This window comes from Xiphophorus maculatus, chromosome 22 (assembly GCF_002775205.1).
Source record: "Xiphophorus maculatus strain JP 163 A chromosome 22, X_maculatus-5.0-male, whole genome shotgun sequence".
NCBI classification, from domain to species: domain Eukaryota; kingdom Metazoa; phylum Chordata; class Actinopteri; order Cyprinodontiformes; family Poeciliidae; genus Xiphophorus; species Xiphophorus maculatus.
Genome location: NC_036464.1, coordinates 17,232,818 through 17,260,643, shown reverse-complemented (window position 1 = coordinate 17,260,643; position 27,826 = coordinate 17,232,818). Strand labels below are relative to the sequence as shown.

At 38.5% G+C, this 27,826-nt stretch overlaps 1 protein-coding gene across 2 annotated transcripts; it reads right to left on the bottom strand.

Annotated features, from left to right (window-relative positions):
• Positions 1-96: 96 nt before the first annotated feature.
• Positions 97-27,027, bottom strand: LOC102225023 (gamma-adducin-like). 2 transcript variants are annotated; one of them, XM_023327512.1, is made up of 15 exons: positions 26,825-27,027; positions 18,891-19,130; positions 15,665-15,809; positions 14,511-14,662; positions 14,074-14,154; positions 11,788-11,937; positions 11,320-11,463; positions 10,100-10,198; positions 8,998-9,171; positions 6,675-6,935; positions 6,349-6,465; positions 4,941-5,030; positions 3,357-3,480; positions 2,233-2,328; positions 97-1,613 (listed from the first exon to the last, which is right to left on the bottom strand). In XM_023327512.1, the coding sequence occupies exons 2-15, from the start codon at positions 19,089-19,091 to the stop codon at positions 1,363-1,365; spliced, it is 2,085 nt and encodes a 694-aa protein (XP_023183280.1). In that variant the 5' UTR covers positions 19,092-19,130; positions 26,825-27,027; the 3' UTR covers positions 97-1,362. The 2 variants fall into 2 exon arrangements, with proteins under 2 accessions (XP_023183280.1, XP_005804944.1); XM_005804887.2 differs by lacking the exon at positions 26,825-27,027 and adding an exon at positions 19,736-20,013.
• Positions 27,028-27,826: the final 799 nt, after the last annotated feature.

The window sequence follows — 27,826 nt, the reverse complement described above, 5'->3', positions numbered from 1 at the left end:
CTAATTAAATCTTTTTCTTTTCTGCATGTTAGTGGATTTTGAATTTAAAAAATGAGTTGCATGTCTTCTTAAAAAATGATAAGACATGAGAACAACTTACGGAAGAAATGTTTTATTCAGCTAGAAGGCAGTATTAAAAAGGCCAATACTGAAATAAGGCAATACAAAGAGCAACGTAAACAAAAGGGGAAACACAAGCACACACTAGCAATACAAATGTAAACGCAAAAAAATTATGGAGCTTAATCAAAGTAAGTAAAACTGCATTGTGATTCAGGGAGTGTTAAAATATCGATATTAGATTGTTCTGTCACGTTTTTAAAGAGTCATTTCCATTTGGCTCAGCATAACAAAGGAACTGCACAAAAACAAAACTATTTACAAAAAAGTTCACTCCCTTTGGGTTCAAACTAATCATTCACATTATTGACTGGGTTAAAAATGTACAATCCTCCATTGTACTTCATGGAAAACTCCAAAAGTGAGCAAGAAAAGCTTTATAGCCCGATACCTTCACTGACAAGTTTAACAAACAAAACCAAGTCCTCAAATCCACTTGCTGCAATTCACACTTGGCACTTACATAATTGTCATCCCATAATAAAAAAAAAGTAGCTATTAGTAAAAGTCAAATTCATAAACAGTCGCTTAATCAGTTTTCTCTATTAGTCACAGTTCGATTCCTCATCCAAATACCGTAAAAGCAGCAAACGTCTGAACACGTGTAGGAAACAACATGGATTGATACCGTCCCATTCATCACAGCATGTTTTAGTGTGTGAGTATATAAAGGCTATCAAATCATTTACTACCAAACACTATACTGTTATAGATGTCACATAGACCCACATATATTATTACATGTAAATATAACTATGATTAGATTCAAAGCTCAAACAGAAATCATACTGTTTATAAGGCTAAACATCGTTATAACTTTAAACTTTTCAGCCACTCTTAAAACTACTTCTATTACTGTTAACTAAACGTGTTTTAGAAAATCCTAGATTGTCGAATACATTCAACAACTTGTGCAATAATAAGAAAAACACAACCGTTTAAGGATTCCACCTTGATGTTTCATTGTATGAACTACTTTATGATACAGATGACAGCCCATTATAAATATGGGTAAGTACAGGAATGTCGTTTTGCATTCACTCTTGATCTGATTTTTTCCATTTGAAGCTCTCAGTGGTTAGTCACAAATTAAAAAAAATATTGAAAGAACTTGGAAAGATTGCTGTGAATAAGGGGAAACATACAGAAGGCTCTCCTATCAGACCGTTTCTCTTATTTGACTTCCCTTCAACACAACGAAAATAAGGCTTTCATTTCATGCTTTTCCCCTCATGTAAAAACTCAAGCTTCTGTCTTTTCCTTCTCCTCCTTCTTTTTCTTACTCTTTTTTAGGAATGAGGGAGTGCGGAACTTGTTTTTCTTTTTCTTGGGGGACTTGGTCTGGCTCTCTGGGGTCTGGGCCTCCTCCGTCTTCTCCCTCGTTGTTATGGAGATTTCCACAGTTTCTGAAGTGCTCACACTCAGCTTGGATACCTCGATGCTCAGATCCTCCTCCAGCTCAGACAAGTGGTCCTTACCGTTGGGTATTGAATCTGTCGACACATAAGACTGAGTCAGAGACGAGCTGCAGAAAGCTCCTTCAGAAGAGACATTTAATCACGAGCTAAACCATCAATTTGTTATACTGTGACTTACAAAGGGATTCCTACTCCTTGGACTTCATCACATTTTAAAGTAAAGAAAGAAAGAAAGAAAGATACATAGATAGATAGATAGATAGATAGATAGATTACATGTTGTGGGATCAGAGTAAGCGGCGGCGGCGGGGGGGGGGGGGGGGGGGGGGGGGGGTTTCTGATTTGTGCTTATTAGGACTTTTCCATTTTTTTTTACCCCTCCAGGGGGTCTTTTGTGGGCTCTAGTGTCCCTTATATGACAGTGAGCTGACAGGAAACGGGGAAGGAGAGGGGGGAAGACATGCGGCAAATATCGTCGGGTCCGGGAGTCGAACCCACGACGGCCACGTCGAGGACTCAAGGCCTCCAAATATGGGTCGCGCTAACCACTACGCCACCACGGCACGCCCAAGACTTTTCCATTTTACTCCAAAGCTACGTTCTACTTTCAATCACATATGATCCTATTATGTTGAAGTGTGAAAATATCCAAGGAGTATGAATCATTTTGTAAGGCAACTGATTTTCTGGTTACCTTGTTTAGCTGGTGTCATTATCGGAGAAAGTGACAGGGAGATAGTAGACCCATCGAATGTGGTCATCTCATCTGCATCAGTTGCATCTTCATCCTCTACAAAAGACATGAAATCATAAAAAAATCCATCCAACGGTCCATCCTTTCCTTCGTCTGATACTTGCTCAGATGCTGTTAGCATAACAACACACAAACCAAAATGACACAAGAAGCTTATTAAACAAGCTGCCTAGATCTGATAAAGTTGACATGTTTCAGAAATGACACGTTATTAAGGAAAATAAAGGTGACACTCTGCTGCACAGTTGTGAACACATTCTTCTCCTGCACGCACATTTCATTCCTGCCTGCAGTAACAACCGAGACATGAAGGGTTAGACAAGATTGAAGTCTTTGCTGCTCATCCCTCATCGTCCTGTGAGCTGACTGAACAGCGCCGAGCACAGGCTGACAGCTGGGTGTCCCAACGCTTGTTTGGAAGAAACTTCAAGGTTCTGCTCATCTTGCCTTAACATTTCCTCAGGCAGAAATGATCCAACTCTGGGATGGACTAATGAACTGCCTGGAAAACAATCTAATAACCTAACTGCTATATACAGCATGTATTACAATGTATTACAATATCATCTCAATATACTATAATAATAATTAAAAAATAATGTATTTAGTGATTCAGTTTGTTATGTAGATTTCCGCTCATTTTGATAGTTAGCGCTTTCTGCTAATAAAAACTCATAATTTAGGTCCTAAGAAAAAAAAAGGTTATATTACTTAAATCCAATAAAAATAGTTTTATTACAGAAATATATTATAGCTGGGTCACACAGCGACAGTGACACCCTCCAGTGAAACTTGTGTTTTATTGTGCGGTAGCGGCGGTGAACCGATCAGCCCCAATTTCCTACATTTTGGGCGGTTGAGTATCGGCCGATATTTACATATAAAACCAATCTTATCTACCTTCAGAAAGATCTGAAAATCAGACAGTGTTCCCTTTTGCTCTGCCATGGGAGAGGGCTGGGCAGTTAGACACAATCTGATCACTGTAATGACAATACTACTACTACTACTAATAATAATAATAACAGTAATAATAATAATAACAGCAACAACAACAATAATACCTTCTTGGCCTTGCTGCTTTCTTTCTACCAGGCTCTTATATTCTTCCAGCTCCTTCTCGGTGAGATCATTGAAAGGGTTGGGAGGAAGAGTGCGGGTGAGCGCCTCATCTTCAATGATAAAAGCCTGGAGGAAAGAGAAGTCAAATTTTATTACCGTAATTTCTGGACTTATAAGCTGCTACTTTTTTTTCACATACTGTGAAGAGCTGTGATGTGGTTAATATGAGACTTGTCACCAACAGGTTTCTGGACTGATGAAGGGGTGATAAAGACGACGGGACAAGCGAAAAGTGAATTTGTCTCAAGATGAAAGCGAAATGGAAAGCAAGGTTGAGGATGTGTGGGAGAGGCTGTTCAATTCCGACACAGAAGAAGACGACTTCAGTGGTTTCGTGAAGGAGGAATATGAAGAGAATAATCAATGATTTTTTTCCTGGTAGGCTACTGTATTTTTGATTTAAGCCAACATGTTACAGCTACTGTTTGGAAAAAGCATTTAAGTTATATATTTGTGCCACTGGTACGTATTTTTTTAAAAGTTACACATTTCTCGCAAAGCAGACATCAAAATCCAATGCAGTGAAATCTGGTGTGGTTTGGATTTCATAAAATTGTACACATAATAGTTTTGGTCAACCAGTTAAAATAGCAGTAGACAAAAGGCTAATAAATACATTGTTATTATCTTAGAATACTAATAACAGTTAGCCTGGTCACTGTGCACAACTATTGTGTGAAGAGCTCGGAAAAAGGCAAAGACTCAGTAATTTCACCTTATTTCGAGGTTTATCCATTTCTTACTCCAGTTTTACTTATAGGACTTTAGAGATTAATTAATTTTACGAGACAAGACTGTAAACAATACTGGGTTCATGAAATGAGATGACACTAGCAATGATTTTGGGGAAACACTCCCCATTTTTTCATATATGCAAACCAAGTAAATCTTCCATGCATCAGAAACTGTATTTCAAGGAATATACGATCAGTGCAGAATACTTTAGGCCACGTTTAGATTGATGTTGAGATTTAAACGCTTATCTTAATTTAAGTTTCTCCTTAAGAGAACCTTAGATTAAGGTTAAGCTAAAGATGTCTTAAAGCCTTTATTTAAAGGCTGAAAGACACCACTGCGTAAAGAAAAAGGGTGTCTTTAAGAACATACCTTCACATCGATGGCTCATGACAATAGCTAATAATAGCAAACACTCATTTGACCAGAAAAAGTCATGTCAATAGCAGATGAATAACGCTCAGAGAGACAGACAACACTTTAACTAAAAAGAATGTGGTCTTTTATTTTCTCAATATTATTAATGGAGACTTTCAAACATTTAAAATTTTATCTTTAGCAAAAAATGTGAAAAATGAATGGATGAATCATCCTCACTACTAAATATTTGTTTCCTGTTTTAAGCAAAATGAAAGGAATATTGTATTCTAATGAACTATGTTGGATAGAACAACATGTTTCCATAAAGTTATGTTCAACATGCATAAGGAAAGGTCAAAACTAGTAAACTACAGTTACAGTTACTACAGCTACAGTGACGAACTCTTAACATCACATGTGCGTATACTCACTGGTCCTGGTTTGGTGTCCACTACAATGCCTGCCAGTAATTGAGATTTTGGTCCTGGAGTCATCTGATCACCCCTGTGTTGTTCCTTTATCTGAAAAAAAAAACATATTTAAAAAAAATATGTGTATACAAACATTTTTGACAGGATTTTAGAACAATACACCACCGGTAAAAACAAAGGTTTTACGTTAGAGAGCAGGAACTTAAAGCTGTGTACTAAGTGGATTCGTCAACTCAACAAAGATCCTTTTAGATACTTGGGATAAATATGTTTTATGTCATACAGATGTTTGTAATATTTAAAAGTTAAGAAAAATATCTGTTAATATTCATGTTTTATTCAGCTCACAAACTATGGATCAAATGTAGGATACCTAGTTAATATAATAATCCAAAACAAAGGATATTTTGAATTACTTTCTAAGTGCTATAGGCACCAAAATGCATTCTAGTTAATATGAAGTATTGTAGTCATACTGAGTGAATTTGTGTTAGTTACTTCTTGTGAAGTTCAAAGTAAAAAGCTCTCCAGACTCTATTCACTCAAGAAGTGAGATTCTGTAACCAAACTTCCCTTTTCCTAGCGATAGAATCAGCTGACAATTCTCTTTTTCTCTCTCGTTTTATTTGGGATAGAGAAGTCTTAGAGAACCACTATGAGTCTTAAGTCATTGTTTGGTTTGTCTTCTTTCCAATGCTACTCTAATGAGGCAGTTTGTTGATTTAGCTGAAAAACCTGGTCTGCCAAAATCAGGATTAGAGACTGATGAATTATTGTGTTTGAAAATCGACCATGTGGATTATGTGTTAGTTCGAGCTAATCTGTTTTATATGAACAGTTCACTGTTCAGAACAGCAATTATATCAGAATGTCAAAGGAAAACAAATGTACCGCATATAAATTTTTTTATGTTTGCATTCTTTTCAATGTGTTAAGATGCTTCTTTTATTTATCTTTTTACTTCCTATGTTCACATAAAAATGTATATGATTTATAGATTTTTTTTAAGTCTAAAAAGTTATTCTTATAAAAGTAAATAGATATCACATATATTCATATTAGTGTTAAAATACAATTCACAGTTAGGTGTTTTTATTTGCTGGTATTGAAATTTTTCATTTTGTTTATAATTTAATTTTAAAAAATTATGTTTAAATAAAAAGTAAAGAGCCCACCCCTGCTTTATTTAGTTGCTTGTCCAAGTATCTGTACAAAAGCTTAAACATTTTTTGACTGGTTGTTTGCTTGCTGTTTACGCTAAACAATGAAAATAACTACATATTGTGTTTAGTAGTCAGATTACCTGATATTGACGATCAGTAATTGTTTAAATAACATGTCAGGTTGTTATTTTGAAAGTGATATCCTGAAACTGAGACAGAAATTTCGTTGTGCAGTGAAAACTGACCCGGTTCCTCTTATCCAACACCTCTGTGGGATTTGTGTTAAGTGGGACAAACTGGTTAGGGTCCTCAATTTTTATCGGGGTCCCCACGCTGTTGCCTGGCTGTGACGACTTCATCCACTGAAAATAATTCAAAGCAGATTCATTAGAAAAATTAAAGTAACAACCACATCTAACGCATGCTTTCTTCCAAAAAAACCACAAGAGGGCAGGCTTACATAAAAAGAAAATGTACTGAGCACAGTTTGTTTCTGCAGCCAGAAGCAGAGGCCATCACTGTGGAATGACTCAATTTCTTATGACAGGTGGAGCTTTTAAAATCAGCATACCATGATTTTGGTCCTGGGGCTGACATCCCCGCTGGGTGACTGTTCAGGAACGTTGACCTTCAGGTAGCTGTGAGGCGAGGTGAGCCACCTGGTTCTCTCCCTCTGCTGTTTCTGTGCCATGAACTTAAAGGGGCTGCGCAGACCTGGGTCACTATCGTCCGATGGCACCGCCGACACCGTGGCGGGGATTTCCACGTCGTTCTTGGAACGGGGCTTCTCCCGGACGATGGGGTTCCGATAAGAGTAGCCTGTTCTGTATCCCTATCAGGTGGCGTGCAGAGGGGACAACAAATGACTAAATTGTGATGTGAAAATGGAACAATTTACATTACCCAGGCATGAGAGCTGCACTCAAAAATATTTTAAATGCAAACAATCCACAGGCCCCAAAACATCCATTTCCATTTAGCTTTTAAATATTTAAACAGACCAAAACATAAACAAACAATTTTTATAGATTTGCCAAGTCCATGAACGAGAAGAGCAAACCTTTTTCAGTTTGTTAACACATAAAAAGCAGAGTATTAATTAAAATGTTTAGATTGAGTTTGTTTGTGCACCATCCCTACAAAAAAAGGAACATATATATATATATATATATACATATATATGCCTGAAGCACAGTTTTAACCAGCACGTCCTCATTAACATGCAAAAACTGAAGATGCATAAAAAATTAATTATTATGTGATGGTATATTAAATTCACAATCTAAGGGATTTAAGTCTGGATTCCTCAAATCTGCTTCATTTAGAGATCCAGCAAGATCTTGACTTGGGAATCAGATGATTTTCAGCCGAGCAGAAACGTTAAAAAATTCCAACTATACATATCAAATTAGAATCATCATGGTAATGCCAATGTCAATATAAAGGTGACAGCAAAGAAGTTTTTGAGCATGATAGGACATTCTTTATTGTAGACGCTGTCAGTAAAATACCACAGGAAACTGGAAAAAACCTGGTCAACCATTATTAAAAGGTTTGCATGCTGTAATACTAATCAAAATCCTGATATTGATTATTAAAAAGGGCATTACAAAATGCCAATTTTCGTACATGTAACTGAAACAGTAAAACAGTGAAAGAAGTTGTTCTGAAAAAGGAAATAGTAATAATTCCAATCATAGCGCCCGTTTCTGGGGTTTGCAAGCATCATCAGAGATTACTGAGCTCACAATGAATTCTAATCTGTGTCAAGATAAATTTATCTTTTAATAATTATAAATTTAGTGACAACTGCCCATCCTTAGTGTGTTCATTCGGAGTATGAGAGAGCAAGACAAACAGCAGATAATACTGTAGGAAGGCAGAATGGAATAAAATGAGAATTTCACTTCTGTCTGTAATGGAACAGGCTAGATTTGGAAAAGTTGCCAGCATTTTGAAAGTATCACATTTAAAGTAACAATCTACATTCTGTCTACAGAATACACACAAAGACTCCTAATGCTAACCATGCTAATCACTAACATAAGGTCACTAAAGGCTGTCTAAGCCATCAAGTATGTTATCCATGATAATAATTAGGGATAGCAGTTGATGGCTTCAACGTCGTTCTTTGTACTTCTTAATATTTGGTTTTTAAAAACCAGAGATCATAAATCCCATCTGAAATTCTGACCCGTCTCAGTTTCTTTTCTTAGTTCAGAAAACTAATGCACTCAGCCTAATTTGTTATTCTTTCTGCAAGGGCCTATTGCTTATGATTCATTTCCCACACAACTAGCCCACTTCCCTTTCTGGTTTAAAAGGTCAGACCACCAGTTAGGCTTAATGAACTTGTATTTTCACGTGGTGGCCCCTAAAAGCCTTTGAAGAAATGCCAAATATAAACTAGTTGAAATACAGCTGTTCCAATAAGCAATTGTGTGGTCTGTGGTTCTCCTAGCTGCCCACAGCATTCCTTCCCGTCTGAAAAGCTGTGATCAAGTGGACGGGCGGGTAATGACTCCACAGAGTTAACGCAGCTGCAGCAGCTGTTAGCGAGAAGTCCACTCAGATTTACAGCCTGACATCTCGTCTGTCCACAGAGCGAGCCGGATGCTTTTTATTATCAGAGCTGGTGCAATGACAGTGGCTGCAATCAGTCCACAGAAATCCTTAGAGAGGTAAAAAAAAATTTTTTAAAAACCCCTGGAAACGACTCACTGCTCTCAACGACTTAAAAATACAAACACGCTCCATGAGGGGAATGGGAATACCATCACATAACAATATGATTAATTTACACAAAATATTACATTAACAAACACATGTAGTCTTTTCATTGTGTTCTCTAATCAGGCGCTTCCTCTGGGAAGGTGAGGTGAGGGTTCACTCACCAGGTTGTCCAGCATCCTCATGAGGGACTCGAACTCGGCCTCGCCCACCTTCCACTTGACCTCGTTGTCAATGACGACCCCGGCGGCAGCCACTCCCTGGGTGCGGGGCTTAAACTTGTCCCTGTCCAGAAGGACAAGGTCGTCCACGGTGCCTGAACACCTCAGAGAATTCACCTTAAGAAAGGCATCAAATATGTGTTTGCAGAGTGTTAAAAGCTAAATTATCACTGTGTGAAGTTATAATTTTCCTCACGTGTACAATAAAACGCACTTCAAAAACAGCACCATGAAAGCAACTTGGAGATACTATTATTCTATATAAAGGAAGGACGGAAGAACACATGAAGGGAAGAAATGTATAGCACAAGGAAGGAGTAAGAAGTAAGAAGGAATTAAAGAAGGAAATGAAAAAAATAACAAACATCAAGAAGAAAGAACAGACAAAAGGAAATTATACATGACATAAGAAGGAGAGAGAAAGAAAAAAGGAGTGAGAAAAGTAGGAACAAAAGGACAGGAGAGAGAAAAGGAAGGACACAGAACAGAAGGACGTAAGGCACAACACAAGAAAGGCTAGACAAAAGGAAAAAAGACAGGAAGTAAGATCACAAAAAAAATGTAGGTAGGAAACAAAGAGACCAAAGAGATGAAGAGAGTTAAGAAAAAGAAAATGGAATAAAGTCCGCAAATGCTATATTTTTTCCATCCTCTTCTTTTCTTTTCTATATCTATCCAAATCTGGAGAACACAGAGGTCTAATTCTACACATTTTCACACTTCCTAGACTGTGTAGGAGCCCTGACTGAAAATTTGTGACCAGAACTAAAAAACAAAAAACAAAATAATCCAACCCAAGAACAGCCTCGTCCAGTTCATATTTGACTTAGATTTGCTTGGAAATCCTGCATGCCAGACATCATCTGCTGCGCGTCTATTTTAGGCGCTGACTTTATCTCATCCTTCTGACTCATTAATCAACATATGATTAACAATAACTCGGCTACCTTAGGCGGTGGCAAGTGTGAGTACAGGGACACACTCAGGTTGAAATGAGCCGAATGGTGCAGCACAGGGAAACCAATGAGGAGCATCATTTGCGTACCTGGATTTCACAGGCTTGCTGTGAATGGTACACGTAATGAAAAGCTTCTTCCACTGTTTCTCCCAAGGCGAGCAGCCCGTGGTTTCTCAGAAGCATCACCTGAAAAACACATCATAGGATCATGGTATGTGATCTAGTTTTTCTGTCTGAATTAAAAAAACAAAACCGAAACAAAACAAAGAAAAACAGGATAAGCTTTGATAATTTGAAGCTGGTGAGCAAAATTGCTCAATATTCTGCCCGGGCTAGAATAAAGAAAGAAAACGAAAACGAAACTTGAGCTCTGTTCTCAGCTGTGAAGTTTTAGTAAAACCACTCAGTTTCTATGGACTGCTTTGCAGATGCATGTTGTGCCTTCAGAGGGTGGGAAGCCTTTACGCACTGGCAGCAAAATCTGCAAGGTCGCTGTTTCAGGGGTCGGCAGCAACTACAAACACTGAAAGAGTAAACACCAACCATAAAAAGTTTTCATAAAACAATATGCACGAAGTTATCTGAACACTTCATTCCATAATTCATGAAAAATACTTAAAACACAAAGAGAAATAAACTAACACTAAATGGTTTACGGAAATGGGTATGAAATAGCATCGTATAGGTGTAACATGCAATGGAAGGACATAATACTCAGCTATGAGAGCAAATTTTTATATTTCATCATGTTTCAAAATAGGCTGTCTTCTCCTCTTAATTACTTTAAATCTCTAATGATGTGTTTGGCACGACTAAAATGTTGTGCATAATTCCTATACACAATGGTTCACAATGTAGCATATAATGTTTTTTTCTAACTAGTAAACATCAAAACAAAACTGTACATGTTTTAGGTCAGCAAGGATTACTGGCAATATTCATATTTGCTACATTTTAGAAGTACTCTCGTAGGTTTTATACCATGACTCCATGTGTTTTTGTATGTATTTTTAAACATTAAAATGTATTGCTCTAGCCCTCTTTCAGTCCAATAACCAGCCATATACCATGCTCTTTAAAAAAGAAATTTATAGTGGAACATCTCTGAAAAGTTTTGAGACTATCTTTTTAGAAACTATGCATACACTATAATAATTAAGCCGTGCCTAGTGGCACGTATGGCTATGATTAAGCCGGTTCAACAAAACATTCATAGACTCCCTTGTGTGTGAAACATTATGATATAATAAGCCTGCCTCATGTTAATGTGAGCAAGCTGTTAATGAGGTGCTTCAGTTTGGCGGTACCTTGGCAGTCGGGCCCAGCGCTTTCTGAAACTCCACCTTCTCCTCTTTATTATCCAGGCAGCCATGGTAACCGAAGCAGCTCACGTCTCCCAGCAGCAAAGCCTCCTGGGAAATGGGCAGGATTCCACATTTCATCGAGGACACCTGTTAGCGTGGGATGAAAACAAGCGAGACTGTGATGCACGAGCGTCTTCAACAGAAGCACTGTTTTTTTTTTCTTTTCTTTTTTTGCTTTTGGGCACAAATAAAAACAGAGTTTTATAGCGATGCTTGCAGTGTGCTCTGCAATTTACGGCGAGGCTTCAAAAGAGATGGTAAAAATACATTACAGGGGCTCTGTACCTGAACCAACCAGGCATGTGACAGGCTGCTTTTCACTTGATCATGTTTTTCAGCTGTAAAGCAGCAGCTTTTATGTAGAGATAAAAAAACAAAAACTCAATTAAAATATGACCGGGGCATACTTACAGCAGCTGTAGCTGAGGTGTGTATATGGATGATGCATTTCACATCGGGGCGCATCGAGTAAATGGCAGCATGAGGAGCGAATCCAAAATGGTCAGGGCCCAGGTCAGTGGAACCCTGGTCCACAACATCACCCACTATGTTCACTTTTACCTACATGTGATGCAAAAGAAAAACAAAACACAGTTAAAAGATCAATATTAGCTGAGAGACTAATACTTTCTAAGTAGCACTAGTCAATACTGCTATGAAAGTAATAGCAGTATTGAAACATTAAAAAAAAACAGCAAAAAAAAAAAACAAGCCCATACATAATATCAAATCTGTGACAAACATCTTTCCTAATCAGGTGTTTATTCACCTGCTAGATGGTGATTTATTGTAGGTTCAGCTTTGCATGATGTAGCCACTACCGTGTTTCATGGTGGGTGGGTGTGTGTTCAAGGTGATGAATTTTCTGACAAGAGTTTTGCATGTAAGACAAATAGTTCAAGCTGGAGAAAGAATTTCAATTATTGAAGTCACTGATTGATGTCAGTGCCTATGTTTCTCTTTTGTATTTTAATTTCTTTAGAATGGACCTTCAGGAAATGAAATTTGGACAGGAAATTGGGAGGAAAGAGAAGGGAATGACATGCAGCAGATTGCCCAAGACTAGGAATTGAACCCAGGATAACTGTGTTGAGGTCTACAGCTGCTGCAGATGTTGCGCACGCTGTACCTTCTGCGCCATGCGGCACACCCAGGCGAAATTTATTTAAATGCCTTATTTAATTTTTCCCTTAAGAGGAAAAATCAATATGTGTTTTGTTTGAATGTGACTAAAAGTCTTTTGAATTGTGTTAGGACAGGGACTTTTTTCTATTTGGTGAATCATCCAAATCTAAGACTTTTGCACACCTGGTGGTGGATACATAAGCTTAATATTTATAGCAATGTATTCGTTTAAGAATTGATTTTCTTCCTGTAATAGTAATGATTTCTGATTAAGTTCTCTGTTTTAGTACTTTCATGAATTGTTCTTTTTTTTACCTTTTCTACTCAGGTTTTTATGTTAAATTGCACTTATTTTGTTAAGTTTGTTATGCTATCTTGAATCCGTTATTGTAAATAAAGACTAACAGAAAGATCACACAGTTCCTTTTAGTTTTTGGTAAAACCTGTTTTTTTTTCTTACAACAAGCAAACCAAATATAATAAGTTTGGGCTTCTACAGGGTCCAGAGTATTACATTATATTTACAATTATCATCTAATAATATGTACAGGTGTAATTCTAATCTTAATTTAACACCCTGGACCTTGAAGAACAGCCACACAGCAAAGATCTGACACATCCTCTCTGTGAAGTTGCAGTGCTAACCACTACATCATTGTGCTGCACAGTTTTGTTCCCATTTCAAATGTATCTTAGCATTTGGATGTTTTTTTGAATTGGGTTAGGAAGGGATCTGTAAATCCTTGGCAAATCCTCCTATATATATATATATATATATATATATATATATATATATATATATATATATTTATATATATATAGGTGGTGTGCTGATGTATTTTCCTTCTGTCAATTGCATCCTCTCTCTCTCAGTTTGTCTAAAAACGTATCATCGATACCAAGAGTTTTGTTCATATATATATATATATATATATATATATATATATATATATATATATATATATATGAATAGACCTTAGCAAAATAAAACAAGATAGAGAGTTATGTTGTCTTAATGAACAGCCAGTATATCTCTTCAGAAATACATCATCTGATTTCTTCTAAAATGCCTCACTGATACTAAAAATAGTGAACTTTAAGTTTTCTTCCACAGTAACACCTTCCTGCAGTGGCTTCTTCCACAGTGATGAATGTTGTGGTTAGAGTGATGTGATGCCTCTTAAAAGTGGTGCTTTCTGTGATAGAAAGTCAAGCAAAAGCCAGTCTGATTTTACCTGCCAGCTGATTTTTCTGCACCTCTAAACGCAACAGAAACTAAAATATAAAATGTAATTTAAATGATTTTGGAAAAAGGTCTAATACATCATACTTATATGAGAACACAGAAAGTGAAAAAAACTGCATGCCAACAACAGCAAAGTTAGATTGTTGTCTCGATATTCCTAATTAAAAACAATCATCCAGTTTTCGCACTGAATGAATTCATAGCAAATGTTGATGTTTCAGTGAATTTGGGCAAAAGATGGAAAACAAGATAAGCAGCAGAAAGCATTGTAACACCGGTACTAACAACATTCAGTTAGTGACATCTTGCTCGGGTGTTGTTCTTACCAAATTTGCTGCTGTCACCTCAGCGAATGACAGGCCTCGTGGACTGATGAGAACATGGTCCTGCTCTTTGCTGACACGCACCTGAGATACAGAGAGATTTATAAGCTCTCTCCTCGGCCAACAATAACCAGCTGCAAAGCTGCATATCAACACTTCCAACCATGTGAAAGAAGATTCACTCTGGCCAACATATAAAAGCCGATTTGCATTGATGACAGTGAAGTATAACTCTATACATAGACAGAAATGTGACTTGGCTTCTCAAAGCCGTTTCTACTTCAAGATCTCAGATATCTACACCATTTATCATTTATGCTTTCTGAAATTAAAGAGGGATTCCCTCTATAGATTGTTAAAGAGGTCACAATGACAGAAATGCAAACCACTGCATAAATAAGCAGCCATCCACCGAAGCGTGACAGTGAAGTTGTGCTCACAGTTATGTAGGAGCTTGTAAAACGAGCCCAGCTGAAGAGATCGACAAGCCTGTAGAGGGTGGCCAGTTTGCAGCGGCTCTGCTTCTCTCCTTTGGCAAAGGACGGAGACTCTATGCTGTACAGGTCGTTTACTGGAGGCACCATCCCAAAGCCTGCAGCGAGACATAACAGCTTCAGTGCATTGTTCCGATTCAATGATGCGAATCAGAGTTTACATCTGCGTTTCCGACACAATGTCACGTGTCAAAAACCCCAAACTTCAGGGTGAAATAGTTTGCCAGTGGAACTTGTACTTTTTCATCAATATTAAGGAATTAGTGATTTAAGACAAGCTCCTTTATCTTACTGAAAAGTTACTTGTTGTAATGTTAGTTTTCAAGTCCATATTTTTCACATTTTCTTTGGATGGATGGATGGATGGATGGATGGATGGATGGATGGATGAATGCAAATAAGGTCTGGTAAAATAAATTCTTCTTCATGGTCTATATTAGTTTATACACTCAATTTAACAAAACAAAGCAAATCTTCCTTTTCCATTCTTGGCCAGATGGCATAGAAACCATGTAACTGAGTTCCAGTTGCAGGGTTTGCTTTTATTGTATATGCAGCTTCCTACAAACAGGAAACTGGAGTCTCCATGGCTGAATGCAACTCCAAGGCTAAAAAAGGTCTCACAATTCCCAATGTGAAACCGAAGGATATTTTTGGCCTTTACCTCCATATAAGGACATATAATGATACAGAACTCGGCCTTCTTTTACAGCCACTCTGGCTTTTTGAAAGAAAGGTTTGCATAAGCAGTTTCACAGCCACTTCCTTCATGGCATGATCCAAATGTTTATAACTTCTCCATGACCTCCCTAAAAACTCCCCTGAGGCAAACCGTCACACTAACATAATTACCACTGCAAACTGCTATAATTCTTTACCAAGAGTGGTCATGAGAAACGCACACAATGAAGGACGTTGTCAACAACTTTGTGCCTCTTCTGCAGTTTCAGGGTTGTCGAGCGTCACAAGAGTCTGAGAATTTACCCTCCAACAATGAGGTTAATCAGGGTGCAGAACACGCTTGTACACATGTAGCGCGCTTAGATTCAACTGGGCTCACAGGGACGAGGACAGACTCTTTTGCAAACACAGCCACTCACTGATGGGTGAAGTCAAAGGGCCAGCTCCTCCCACGGTGCTGGCCATGACCAGGTCAGCAATTTGCCTGAGAGCCAGAAGACCAGAGGGGTTGTTGCCCTTCGTCAGCTGGTCCTGAATCAGGCCCTCCAGCTCATCTTTGAACACCTGTAAACAAGGCAGGAGAAGGAGGAAAAACACTGTTGTAAATCTCACGTCACCCTGACAACTGGGACAAACACAACCTTGACCTCATTCCGGCGTCTCCGGAGGATGTGTCCGGGGAACGCGGCTCTCCTTATTACCACTGTACACAAATCACCAAAGGCTTATTAAAAGGCTCTTTGTGAGGCTGTGAAAAGGGGGCTTCATTAAAAGCAAAGAGGGTACGAAGGAGGGTGTACATTAAACCCGACTATCAATTTTTGCATCAAGAACTTGCCAGTGAGTCCTGAAACAGAAATATTTTTATTTTCTTTTTTTTCTGTGGGCTACAGCTGAGCTCTGGTATTCTGCTCCATCCATCCACAGTTCCCATGGTGACGAGTTACACTTGTTGTGCCTGTTATGCAATGAAAGAGGAGTGTGTGCTCGTCTTATTTCTATGCACTTCATTGGCAATTTGTGCATTACACCTCCTGGTGCTTTAGACGGTGCTGCTTTTAGCTGTACAGAAAAAATGCTTTCTGAAGCAGTTTGGGAAGACTTTCTGAATTTCATCAAAATACAGAGAGAAATTCAAGAGAGAAAAATTGGGTCTCATCAGAATATATCACTGTCGGCATGATATTCATGCATTGCATGCCGATTATATAATTGGTTTGCTGGTCTTGATGTCTGTACATGATAGAGGTAACTCTACATACTGAGAGTCACACAGAGTGGCTGAAGTATTGTAATGACAGATTAGGCCAGGGGTGTCAAACTCCAGTCCTCAAGGGCCGGTGTCCTGCAGTTTTTATAAGTGCCACAGGTACAAAACACTGGAATGAAATGGCTTAATGACCTCCTCCTTGTGTAGATCAGTTCTCCACAGCCTTGCTAATGACCCAATTATTCCATTCAGGTGTGGTGCAGCAAAGGCACAACTAAACGTTGCAGGACGCCGGCCCTTGAGGACTGGAGTTTGACACCTGTGGATTAGGCAGACAGCAGTCAGGAGATGTGGTTTTACCACAACGTCAAGTTAAAACAGCAAATGGTACACTTTTGAATGTATTCACCATTTCCACCCAAACTGGCACGCACCTCGCAAAGAATCAAGCGCACCCATCCCTTTCACTTCTCAAGCTCAGCAGGCAAATCTATAAGGTAACTTGGCACAGCTGTGCTTACAATGATCTCTCTTCAAAGAGCCTCAACTGAAAGCTTCCTCAATGACACCGCTGGTAGGAATGGACATTATTCACAGTTTACATAATTCAAATTGCATTCAGAAGATCAAAATAGATTTGTTTGATGCAATGTTTTTCATGTGTTTGGAAACAAATTAATTGCACTATTTGGAATATAGTTTATTTATTTATTCACTGTCAACTTACAAGTAAATTATTAAATCATTACTTGAGAAACTGGTTAATTAGTTGAAGTTAAAATTAACTGGTTGTGATCTGTACTGAATATTTTTCCTGTCTGTTTGTAGGTTTTCAACCTACTCTTTGACCTACTCATGTGAACACGTTTGCTCATATGCTGTCGATGAGATTCATCTGAAGACAAGAAAAAGAAAGGATAAATAAAAGATGTCGCTGAGATGAGTTGTTCCTGTGTCTCTTTGGAGGAAGCAAGCTTTTTCAAGTTTGTGCAAAAGCTGAGGTGGCTTAAGAGAGCAAAACACTTGACACACAGTAACATGATCATTGCAGTATTTAACAATTAATGATGAATGAACAAACATAAGTAATGTAGATAAAGGTTAAGATTTTGAAGACAATAATCCAACAAGTAGAAACTAAGTAGGTATGAGGTTATGACAAAATTATAATATTGAAAAAGAATGCCATAATGTTACTGTATTTATGCAAAAGGTTTAGATAAAAATGTATAAAATTACATAAACATTTAATTTAAAACAGAAAAGCTAAAAGTGCTAATGCTGTTGCTAAAATACTTTAGCATATTGATTGTTGTAGATAGTATCTCATCCCTGTAGGCAACATGATTTTCCATATGGTATGCCTGAAATGTGATAGGACAAGTGAAAAAATAAAACATCATTTTATGTAAAATATTTATGCAATATTATTTTGATAACACATTAGCATAAAGCAAAATTAACACCTAATAGAAAGATCTAAATTTAAAAATACATAACTTTTCAAGGTATATCACTTACAAGATGCGTCCCTTTTTAATGGCCATTCATTTCCTTCTAAGAACCAGCAGAGTCTTGCTACCCAGAGGCTTATGCAGTTTTCATGCCACAATTTCATACTTTTCCTGATTTACATTTCTAGAGTCTTCCTTCTTCTTCAACCTGTTTTTAATGTTTAAATACAAACTTAACTGTGAGTTTATGGCAACTCTACAGTGATTGATTAAGGGATGCAAGGAGAGACAAAGGAATGATGGACATATAAACATCAAAAGTCACTTTTTGGCACTTTTCCATAAATGGAAAAAAAAAATCTAAATCCAAATATTACCGTTTTCCCCATTGTACGGAAAACCCTGCAGGACAAGCTGAAATTAACCAGTTAGCCAGCATATTAAATCTGGTACAATCTGCCCTTGGCTGCTTAACGGGTATCCTGCTAGCTATAGTTCAAAGTGCTGCATTAAAAAGAATGATGGGTGGCACTCCTCTCATTTTAGGCCAAAACTACTAATGATTTTAGCAACCACAAAGACCTTAAAGGAGTCAAATTTAGCTTTCTGCTGAACAAGTGTATTAGCATTTTTTCTTTTTTTTTTAAGTTAGCTGACCAGCAGATTTCAGCAACATGTGGAGGAAGTTAGGAGATGCTGCATCTTCCTTCTCTCTATAAAACTCAATTCTGGTTGTTCCAGAACCTTCTTTCATGTTTTACAGTGTAGCTGTATCATAAGTTAAACCTTTTTGGCAGCATTTCACAGAAAAAGAACATGCTATTTACTGTATAACATTTGTAAATGCAGAAGGTTTTTTAAACATGGAAAAAGAAAGCATCTCACTGCCTCTCTGGCTCTAACACCACCGCTCATTACTCATACACAGTGAAAGCTTCTGTGTAGGAGGAAAGCAGTCTCATGCAGCTCTACTCTACGTACTGGACTCTGCAGGATCTGGGTGACCCTCTTCTTCTGCTCCATCATGTTGAAGTCCTGCCTCAGATCCGGCGACAGGGTCCGGTTGCGCTGCGACTCTGGGTCGCTGTCGCCCACGCCGTCCAAGTGCTGCTCCTTGGAGTCACTGCCGGACAGGGGCAGGGTCAGGGCCCCGGCCGCTCGCCTCACTTCAACCAGACTCATGTCTTGTCCTCCTCCTCCTCCTCTGTGATCTCCTTTTCTCTGAAAAACACGAAGATCGACTCACCTCAACTTCAGATTCAGATTGAGGCTGTCAAGGCAACTGGTGTTATTTTTGCTGGGAAAGAAGCTGTTCTGGCTGCAGTGGTGACTCATGTAATTACAGTCGTATAGACAAAAGAGACCAGAACATTGTTTTGTGACTGAGGCAGATTTGTGCAAAGCTGTATTAGTCAGAGATGCTTTGAACATGATGGAAGGGAACTCTTTCAACTATAATTCCACAACAAGACCAATGATCCAGGTAGATCCAAGAACTCTTTCACCCCCAAATGGCTTAAAAAGGCTTAAAAACGCAACCCCCCCCACTCAGGGAAACTGTAAAGAATGGTGCAGGGTAAACAAAGGTAAGGGCCTGTTGTAAACGAGCTCATATTGAAAGCAGTTTGCACCTGGATGTGGGGCTACCGGGGATAGAAGACTGCATTTACATTAGGCCTGCTTAAAAGTTACTACAACAAAGCAGACCATGCAGACAACTTTAAAGCATTTAAACCAAAAAGCAACACAGAAGATGATGCACATAAAAGTGAAACTCGAATTAAAGAAAACAAGACAAATGGTGAACTCTTTAAATTAATAATTACCTCTAAAACAGTCCTCCCAACTCCTCCCGGACGGCGTGATGTCGACTTTCTCCAACACAGACTGGGATCAAGCGGAACAGCGCGGCTGTTATGGTCGATTCGGATTCATTGTGTTGGGGTGGACGGGGGAAAAAAGTAAAAAAACCTGCGAGGCGCAACTTGTGCAGCTGCTGCTTTACAGTATCCAGACGGAGCGGGACTGCCCGCTGCGGTCCTCTCAGTGCTCAGCCGAGGAGTGAGGAAGAAGAGCGGCAGCGTGGAGGAGGATGTGGGTGTGTTTGTGTGGGAAAAAGGAAAAGTGACCATGTGACTCCACTTATCCACCCACCACCGGGGCCCCGCGAGCGGGACAAAAGAGGCGCTTATTGTGGACGGGATTTTACAACTGCGCGCTGAAGCTGAAGATGTCTGAATTTTCAGCAGAGATTTCGTTTTTTTTGCCACATGGATCCTAAAATTCACGCAACCCCTTAAGCAGCTTGTTGCGTGAATTACAAATAAATAAATAAATAAATAAAAATAAAGTTTGTTTCCTTTATGTGTCTGTGAATTATCACCTCCTTTAAGACAGCTGTCTGTTTGTGGCTCTAATGTATCAAAACAGATCATGTTTCCCTCCTAAACGTTTCCATATTGTAAGAACTTAAAACTCGAGTGTCTCCAACAAATTGTGTCTAACATTGTTCTACCATTTTAATAAAAGTAACTTCACGTGTAGATTTAATAATAATAATACAGAGGTTCTAAAGCCACTAAAGCGTTTCAGTAGGCTTTGCTGCAAAAGCTTTTACATGCATGCCTTTCTCTAAATATCTGTATGTTCCTCCACTGTGAACATAAATAAAGGTTAGGTTGAAGTGATTGCAGCTGTGCCTACAGTTTGCTGCAGGAGCATCAATAGCCCTTGACTTTTTTTACATATATTTTAGTGGGATTCAGCAAACTTTAAAAGTAAAAATATGCTTTGACTTCTATTAAACCAAATATGTCTCGCTGTTCTATGAGGCCTTCAGATGTTTGTTAGTGTTGTGGATAAAAATGGTTCTTTGTCTTTCCTCTGCCTCTTTTATCTGTCCACGTGCTTACATAACCATAACATTTAAGACCATCACACAAATAAAAACTGATTAAGGCAGACCAACACCCCCTTAGAGCAGGTGCAGAACGAGGAGCAGATAAAAGCAGAACTTGAGCAACAATCTTTGCTTCACTTTGGTGTCACCCCTAAGGTGAGCTAAATGGAGCCCAGCTCTGGACAGTGAATGTCACTTTGTATGACTTGCATGGCTTGTAGCATTTGATCATTTTTGGCATTAAAGCCAGTTTTGCACTTAACCAAATCTGATTATTTGTCAAATAATGACACTGAGGGGTTTTGGTCGGGTACTGGAACTGGTAAAGGGACGGTGGGTGGTGCACAGAGGGGAAAATGGGTGAACTACAAGATTAGAGAAAATTAGTGAAGACCAGGAAACCACAAAACAAAAAAAAAGACAGGTCAGAAATAAATGATGTAGAAGCTTATAGAAGGCTTCGTTTATCCCAAATTTTGATAATCTCAAACTGTGCTGTTTTAGCCATGAAAATGAGGAGAATGGCACAACAGCAAGGTGGAGCCGCCCAACTAAACTGCAAGAAGCAGAGGAGCAGGCAAAAACAACAGACAAAAAAAAAAAAAAAAGAAATCATGGTTACTCTGGTGGAGCTGCAGAGATCCACAGCTCAGGTAAGGGAATGTGTTGACATGAGACAACTAGGAAATGCACACAACAGCAGTTATTGAAGAGTGGCAAAAAGAAAACATTTAATAAATCTTGTTCCCAGTTCACTGAGCCATGCTGTTAAGATAAGAAACTCATTGAGAGAGGTGCTCCAGTCGAATGAGACTTAACTGGAACTTTTTGACCTAAATTCAAAATATGCTTGGTAGAAAACTAACTGTACTGGGAAAATAGATAGAGCTACACAGGTGGCAATACTGTAGGAAAACCTGGAGGGTATAAATGTGCACAAAACATTGTGACAAAATAAAAAAGACACTATTGTCTGTCTACTTTACTATTATTTTTTTCACACAAAAATTCTCACAAAATACATTGAAATATATGGTTTCAAAATGATAATTATAAGAAAAAACATTAACATATTTGCTATATATATCGCCTCGCCTTTGTTTTATGTAAAAGCTGCATTGCCAGTTTCAGCAGTATTCATGTGTCCCATATTAACTGAAATCTATTCTGGAATGTTTTTTTTTCTTTTCTTACACTGCCCACATATCCCTACAAAGTTATTACACCTTTAGTCAAACACAATCAGGCACTTACACCTTTATCTTTACTTGTGGTGCAATACAGAGGAGGACTGGATCATTGACTGACAGGAAAATTTGAGGAAACACAGCAGAGTCAGAGAGGCGGAGCAGATATGTGATCTAATGGTTAATGTAATGAAAAACAGAACTTCCCCCCTCTGGAGCAACGTGACCCTTCAACCCACCCCACTGCCCCGCCACCAAAAAAAAAAAAAAAAAAAAGAAACAGCCCCTGAGCCTGGCAGAGTTCCCAATGAAACCACATGTAAGCTTAGACTCCTGCACACAACAGCCTCCCATCGTCCAGCCCCCACATTCCTTCGGACCACTTGAACTTTTCAGAGAAGGGAGTTTTATCTGGAAACTACTGACCAAATGTCGGTTAGCATAAGCCGGCACTTTGTTCACACAGATGGCCATCAGGATGCCTATGATTGAAAGCTAATGTTTTTATTTTTTTGATGGAGAGATTTCTGTGATTTATTAAAAGAGGCCGGCACGTTGGAGCCACCAACAAATAACTCAGAAGGTGGGAAAAGGTCAAATTCAGATCCTTACGTTAAAGAAGAATTTAATGTAAAATTGAATAAAAAAAAAGAATCAAACAAAAGATTAAAATGTAGATTCTCACCTGACTACAAAAGTATCCAATAACCAGCAGCTTGTTAGAATTCAATCAAGCCAAGTAAAACCACATTAAATTCAGAAAAATGAACTCAAGACACTGAAAATGAAAGACAAGAACAAGTTTGCCATGATCGAAGGTTTATAGAAAATCTGAAAGTTGTCAGCTTGTCATGCTTGACAAGAAGCTTCTGTGAAAATCCAGAGGGACCTCAGCTCAGAGACTGAGAGTCAGAGTGTTGTCATGGCTGAATCTTTCAGAAGGATGTCTGTAAGAGCACAACGCACTAAAAAAGTGGGAAGCTTGAGTCCACCTTTGACCCACCCAGGAGTTTGTTTTTATCTCTGCTGGTTTGTGGAGGCTTGTGCAGAATTTGGTTTCTTTGACTGAACACACAGAAAAGAATCGCAATAATCCAGGCTTTTTATAAAAGGATTTGTTATACAGCATCATGCGTCTTGTCATACCGATTTAATTGTTATATAAATGCACATTAGTTTCTAAAATTGTTACCAAAAATTCTATTTGATACTGATTTAGAAATGAAATGTATCACTTTATGCATCAAATAATTCACGCACAGATATCACTAAATATTAAAAGTATTCATTCAATTCTTTAAATTGTATTTGTCAAAATATTTTATGAATAAGCGGCAGTCCCTTGACTATTTATGTAAAACTCCGGAAAGTTTTAAGGAATTATTATTTTGGCTCTTTGATCACGTTTTCTGCTATTTATCCCAGGAGAGCATGAATAGCGATTGCGTAAAATTTAAAACTGAAACAGAGTCCACATCTCCAGTAAGCAATTATTTCTCAATAGCTTAGGGTCCAAACCCTCTGTATGAAATGAAATGCAAAAAGGTGCATTCTTTCTTTAGTTTGTGTCTTTGGTGCTGAAAGCCAATGGGTTCAGGTGACTAAGAACCTTTGGATCCTTGCTTCCTTGTCCTTTTCACTTGCAATTTAAGGTTGATTTCATAATCAAAAATAGACAGCATAAAAACTTTATTTTAAACTCTTGAGAGACAAATTATTGATATAGTTTCCTCAATATTGAATAGCTTAACATACATTCATAACTGTCTTGTAGTAAAAATGAGACTATTGGTGTTTATGTCTGTTTCATATGATGTTACCTTACATGATGAAACACGGGGGAATAAACAGAGATATCTGTGTCTTTCCTCTGCAGTTAAGAGAACAGGCATCCATGTTCACATTTTCACCCTGTCTGGGAAGAATGTACTATACAACTTAACTAATAATATTTGAAGCACTGGAATAGGCTGTTGTTTGCTGAACATCAATTAAAATTATCGTTAAGTTGGGTCCTTGGTATCTGGTTTGCATTTTAATAGTATCAATTGTTTGATAATTAATCTAGATTGGTGTAGAAATAAGTCATTTTGGCCTAAACGGTTCAAGGAAACACAAGTAAAGATCTTGAAGCATAAGCAGTATATCAATATCACTGCTAATGCTGCCTAATTGAACTTTTCCGCCGTAATTAGAGCCTGTGGAAAAGGGAGTGTGTATTTTCTTAATAACAAAAGACATTCTGTCTTCTTGAATGGTGAGATCAAAACTGTTTCTGAATTACATAAAAACATTAAATATTGACCACGGTTTTCTCAACCCTTCCCTGATATCCACTTCTGCTAGGAACCTTTTTGTCAGCGCAATCACTCTTATCGCTGAGAGCAAGCTAAATGATACTGGCTGCTGTTCGGGTTTTGACAGTATGGTGATCTGGGACTCTTCAAGTTTTGATTTCACAGCCAAGATTTTTTGATAAAACTTTAGCCTTGAGAATTCTAACGCTCAAAAGGAGAATGGATGGCTTTAGATTAAGTTTGACGTAACTTTAAACATTTCAAGTCAGTTAATTTATTATCATATTTTATATAGAGCAATAGCATAACTTTGTGTTATGCACAGAGTATGCCCTTATAGAAGTAAAATGTACTACATGTTTAATAGTATTGAAGGTGGATATATTTTAGAGCTATAAAACCCATAAATTTAAAAATACAAAACATAATCTTTGTTTTTCAAAGCAGATATGTAATTTAAAACCACTTTTTGACAACAAACAAGCCTTTGCAGCCAAAATTATCTTCTGACCTATCTAAATGACCATTTGAATCTGGAGTGTGTGACTGACAGTTTTGCATATGATACTTACTGTTTTCTTGATTAAGAAGGACCATTTCATTAATTTTTAAAAATATATTTCAAATGCATGCAACCACCTGTTGGCAGGAGAGAAAAGGGATGTTGCAAGACACTTTCAAACAAATGTGCTGGGAATCTGGGTGTTCGGTGGAAGTAAACACAGATCAAGACTTTGCTATCACTACTTTTGTCATGAGTGGACATTGTGTGACGCACTGATGCTGAGTTCTTCATTCTGAATGCAACATTATCACGGATCGGGGAACCTTTGAGTGAGCTACAAGAAATCAGAAAATCAGAAACTGACACGAAGGTCAAACTTTATGACTTAAAGAAGGAAAAACAATGTACTGCGCGCAATTACACCGTGACAAGAAGGATAGGCCAATGAGCGGGAAGTGTTGTGCAAGCGACTTTGTGTTTCTGCAAAAAAAACAGTGTTATTGTCTGGATATATTTAGATTGCAAACTCCAGCGTTAGTTGAAAATGGTTGGGCTACACCCCTCTGTACTGGTAGGGTAGGGGGAGGGCGGAGGGGTACCACGGAGAGTCCACTTTGAACTTGAAATAATTCACATTGTTACAGTTGGAACGGTTCCCTTTGCAGCAACTGCGTCAACTTACACATGCTCGTAATTACAGTCAGACACACACACACACACACACACACACACACACACACACACACACAAACTCACGCAGATTGCAGCTGTGTGGTAAAAGGCAGACTTGTTTACAAAAGTGGAGGAGCTAGCTGGAGTCCCCACTGTGGTTGTCTTTGGATGGCCTCCAGTGGTTAGTATGTGGTTCAGTTCAAATTGGGTGGAGGTGGTGTGGCTGTAGCAGATCTCACGCAGGCTTTTGAGGCCAAACTGATTGAAACAAGGTAGTTTTCACTTTGGTATGTCTTAAAAGTCTCTTTTATATTTAAACTACATGCTGACATTTAATAAAATATCTACCATTTGACCAGAGTAATGAATGAATGCAGGTTTGAAAGAATTTAGCAAGAGACTAAAGTTAGCTTAACCTGAGCTAAAATTCATAGCACGCAAAATATGTAAAGAGATATGAACTGTCCAAAGAATAATCGATCACCTGGGTGGGTCATGACCTGCCTATTTGATTTTATGGGAACCTATAACTCACATCACCAGACCCTCATATTATGAGACCCTGTGCTCCCCCAGCTCCACATCTAAAGTCAACAAATGCTCACTCAGAGTAATGTTTCTGCTGGCCCACATTTATTGAAACCAGCTGTTTGCAACCTCTGTAGATGGAGTTGACAGTGCAGCTGCAAACAGTCCATTTAGTAGAGTTCGGTAGCGCCAGAGTGTTATCTAAAAGTCCAGTAAAGTAAGAAGAGACCAACAGGATTCCTGCACGTTTCATGTAAAATGTTTCCACTTTTCCAGACTCCATTTACATGAGCTCTCTGTCTATATTACACCAATTTAAAGTATGAATACAATAGTTTCCTACTAACTTGCGGTTGATGTTTCTACACTGACCAGTCTGAAATATGGAACTTGTGTTGATGGATGGACAGGAAGGTCAACAGATACATGAATGGCTATACAGATAAATGAATGAACAGATATGGATGAATGACAGCACATAACACTTTTTTTAGGCGGTACTTTTAAATTTCGACCAGGTCCAACCAAAGTGCTGAACAATAATGATAGATGGATAGGTGGGTGGATGGATGGATGAACCGACGAAGTTTTTAAATAGTAGGAATTAATGCATATGTCCTATTTTTCCTTTTTCATCCAAATCTAGAAAAAAATTGTTATTTACAATGTGCTAAATATATATATGTTGACAGAGTGAATGTCTCTCGTTTCAGTTATCAGCACTTCCTCAACCATCAACCTTCACTTATCACTGGACTTCCTGCATGCGACACTGTAACTTACATACTCTCTGTATTTAAGAGTAAAGAAAAGAAAAATGAACACACCTTGCAGAGTTGGCTGTTTTCACACTTATCCTGTTGCGAAATTCCTCGGGTTTTATTTCCAAGTCCCACGGTTTCAGGCTCTGTTAGACGACTGTTTACATTATCAGCATGAGAAGGGTCATCTGGTTTCCCAGAAAAAACAGGCAATTGCTGCTTTGCCTCAGATCTCCTGAACTCCCACCGTTCGTCTGTGACGGCGACTGCCTATTCTCATGGGGAGGCAGGAAGACCTGACAGAGGGGGTTTGTGGAAACCTTCAAATGAGACTGGACTGCAATGGGCAAAATGGGTGGATCAAGCGTCCGCCCCTCCTATTTACACATTGTAACAATGAGTAATTTCCTTCAGGTAGAGATGTGCTCAACTTCATTTTCTACTGATACAAAACTTTAATATTCAAGAATAATCAAGCTTCATTTCTGCTGAAAAATAAATGGAAGGAAACTGCATCTATCTCCATCTTGGCACATTTTTTTTCTCCTCCTTGCTCTGACTGCCTCATGTTCTAAATTTTGCTCTCGAGGATGGCATTGCACACAGCGAATGCTTGCCTGCGTTCACCTCCTCCCACATAGTCTCTTTACACTGAATGAGTAGGACGAGCAGCTCTCCCTCTCCTCTGCACCACCTGAATACAGAAGACCTTTGAAGAGATCACGCTTTTCTGGTGGGTATACGAGGTAATTACGCACTATAGACACTGGCTTACACTGCCACAGCAAGGACACAATGATGGGAGGTGATGTGTGGGAAGCAAACCTGCGATTCGAGAGGTCTCTGTGTAGCCCTCCAAACTGACACGAATTCTGCAAGAAACACTGACACTGTGTAATGTCATGACTTCAGGCGCAGATTCCTCCCCACACTGTCAACACCATCCTGCTGCTGTAGCAGCTATGAAGCTGCATCCATATAATTTGAGGTCTCAGTAAACTTGGGAGCATTCTGTTTGGTGAAATCTCAGATGTTCTGGAAGAGGAACCTACAGGAAACTGTCTGCTG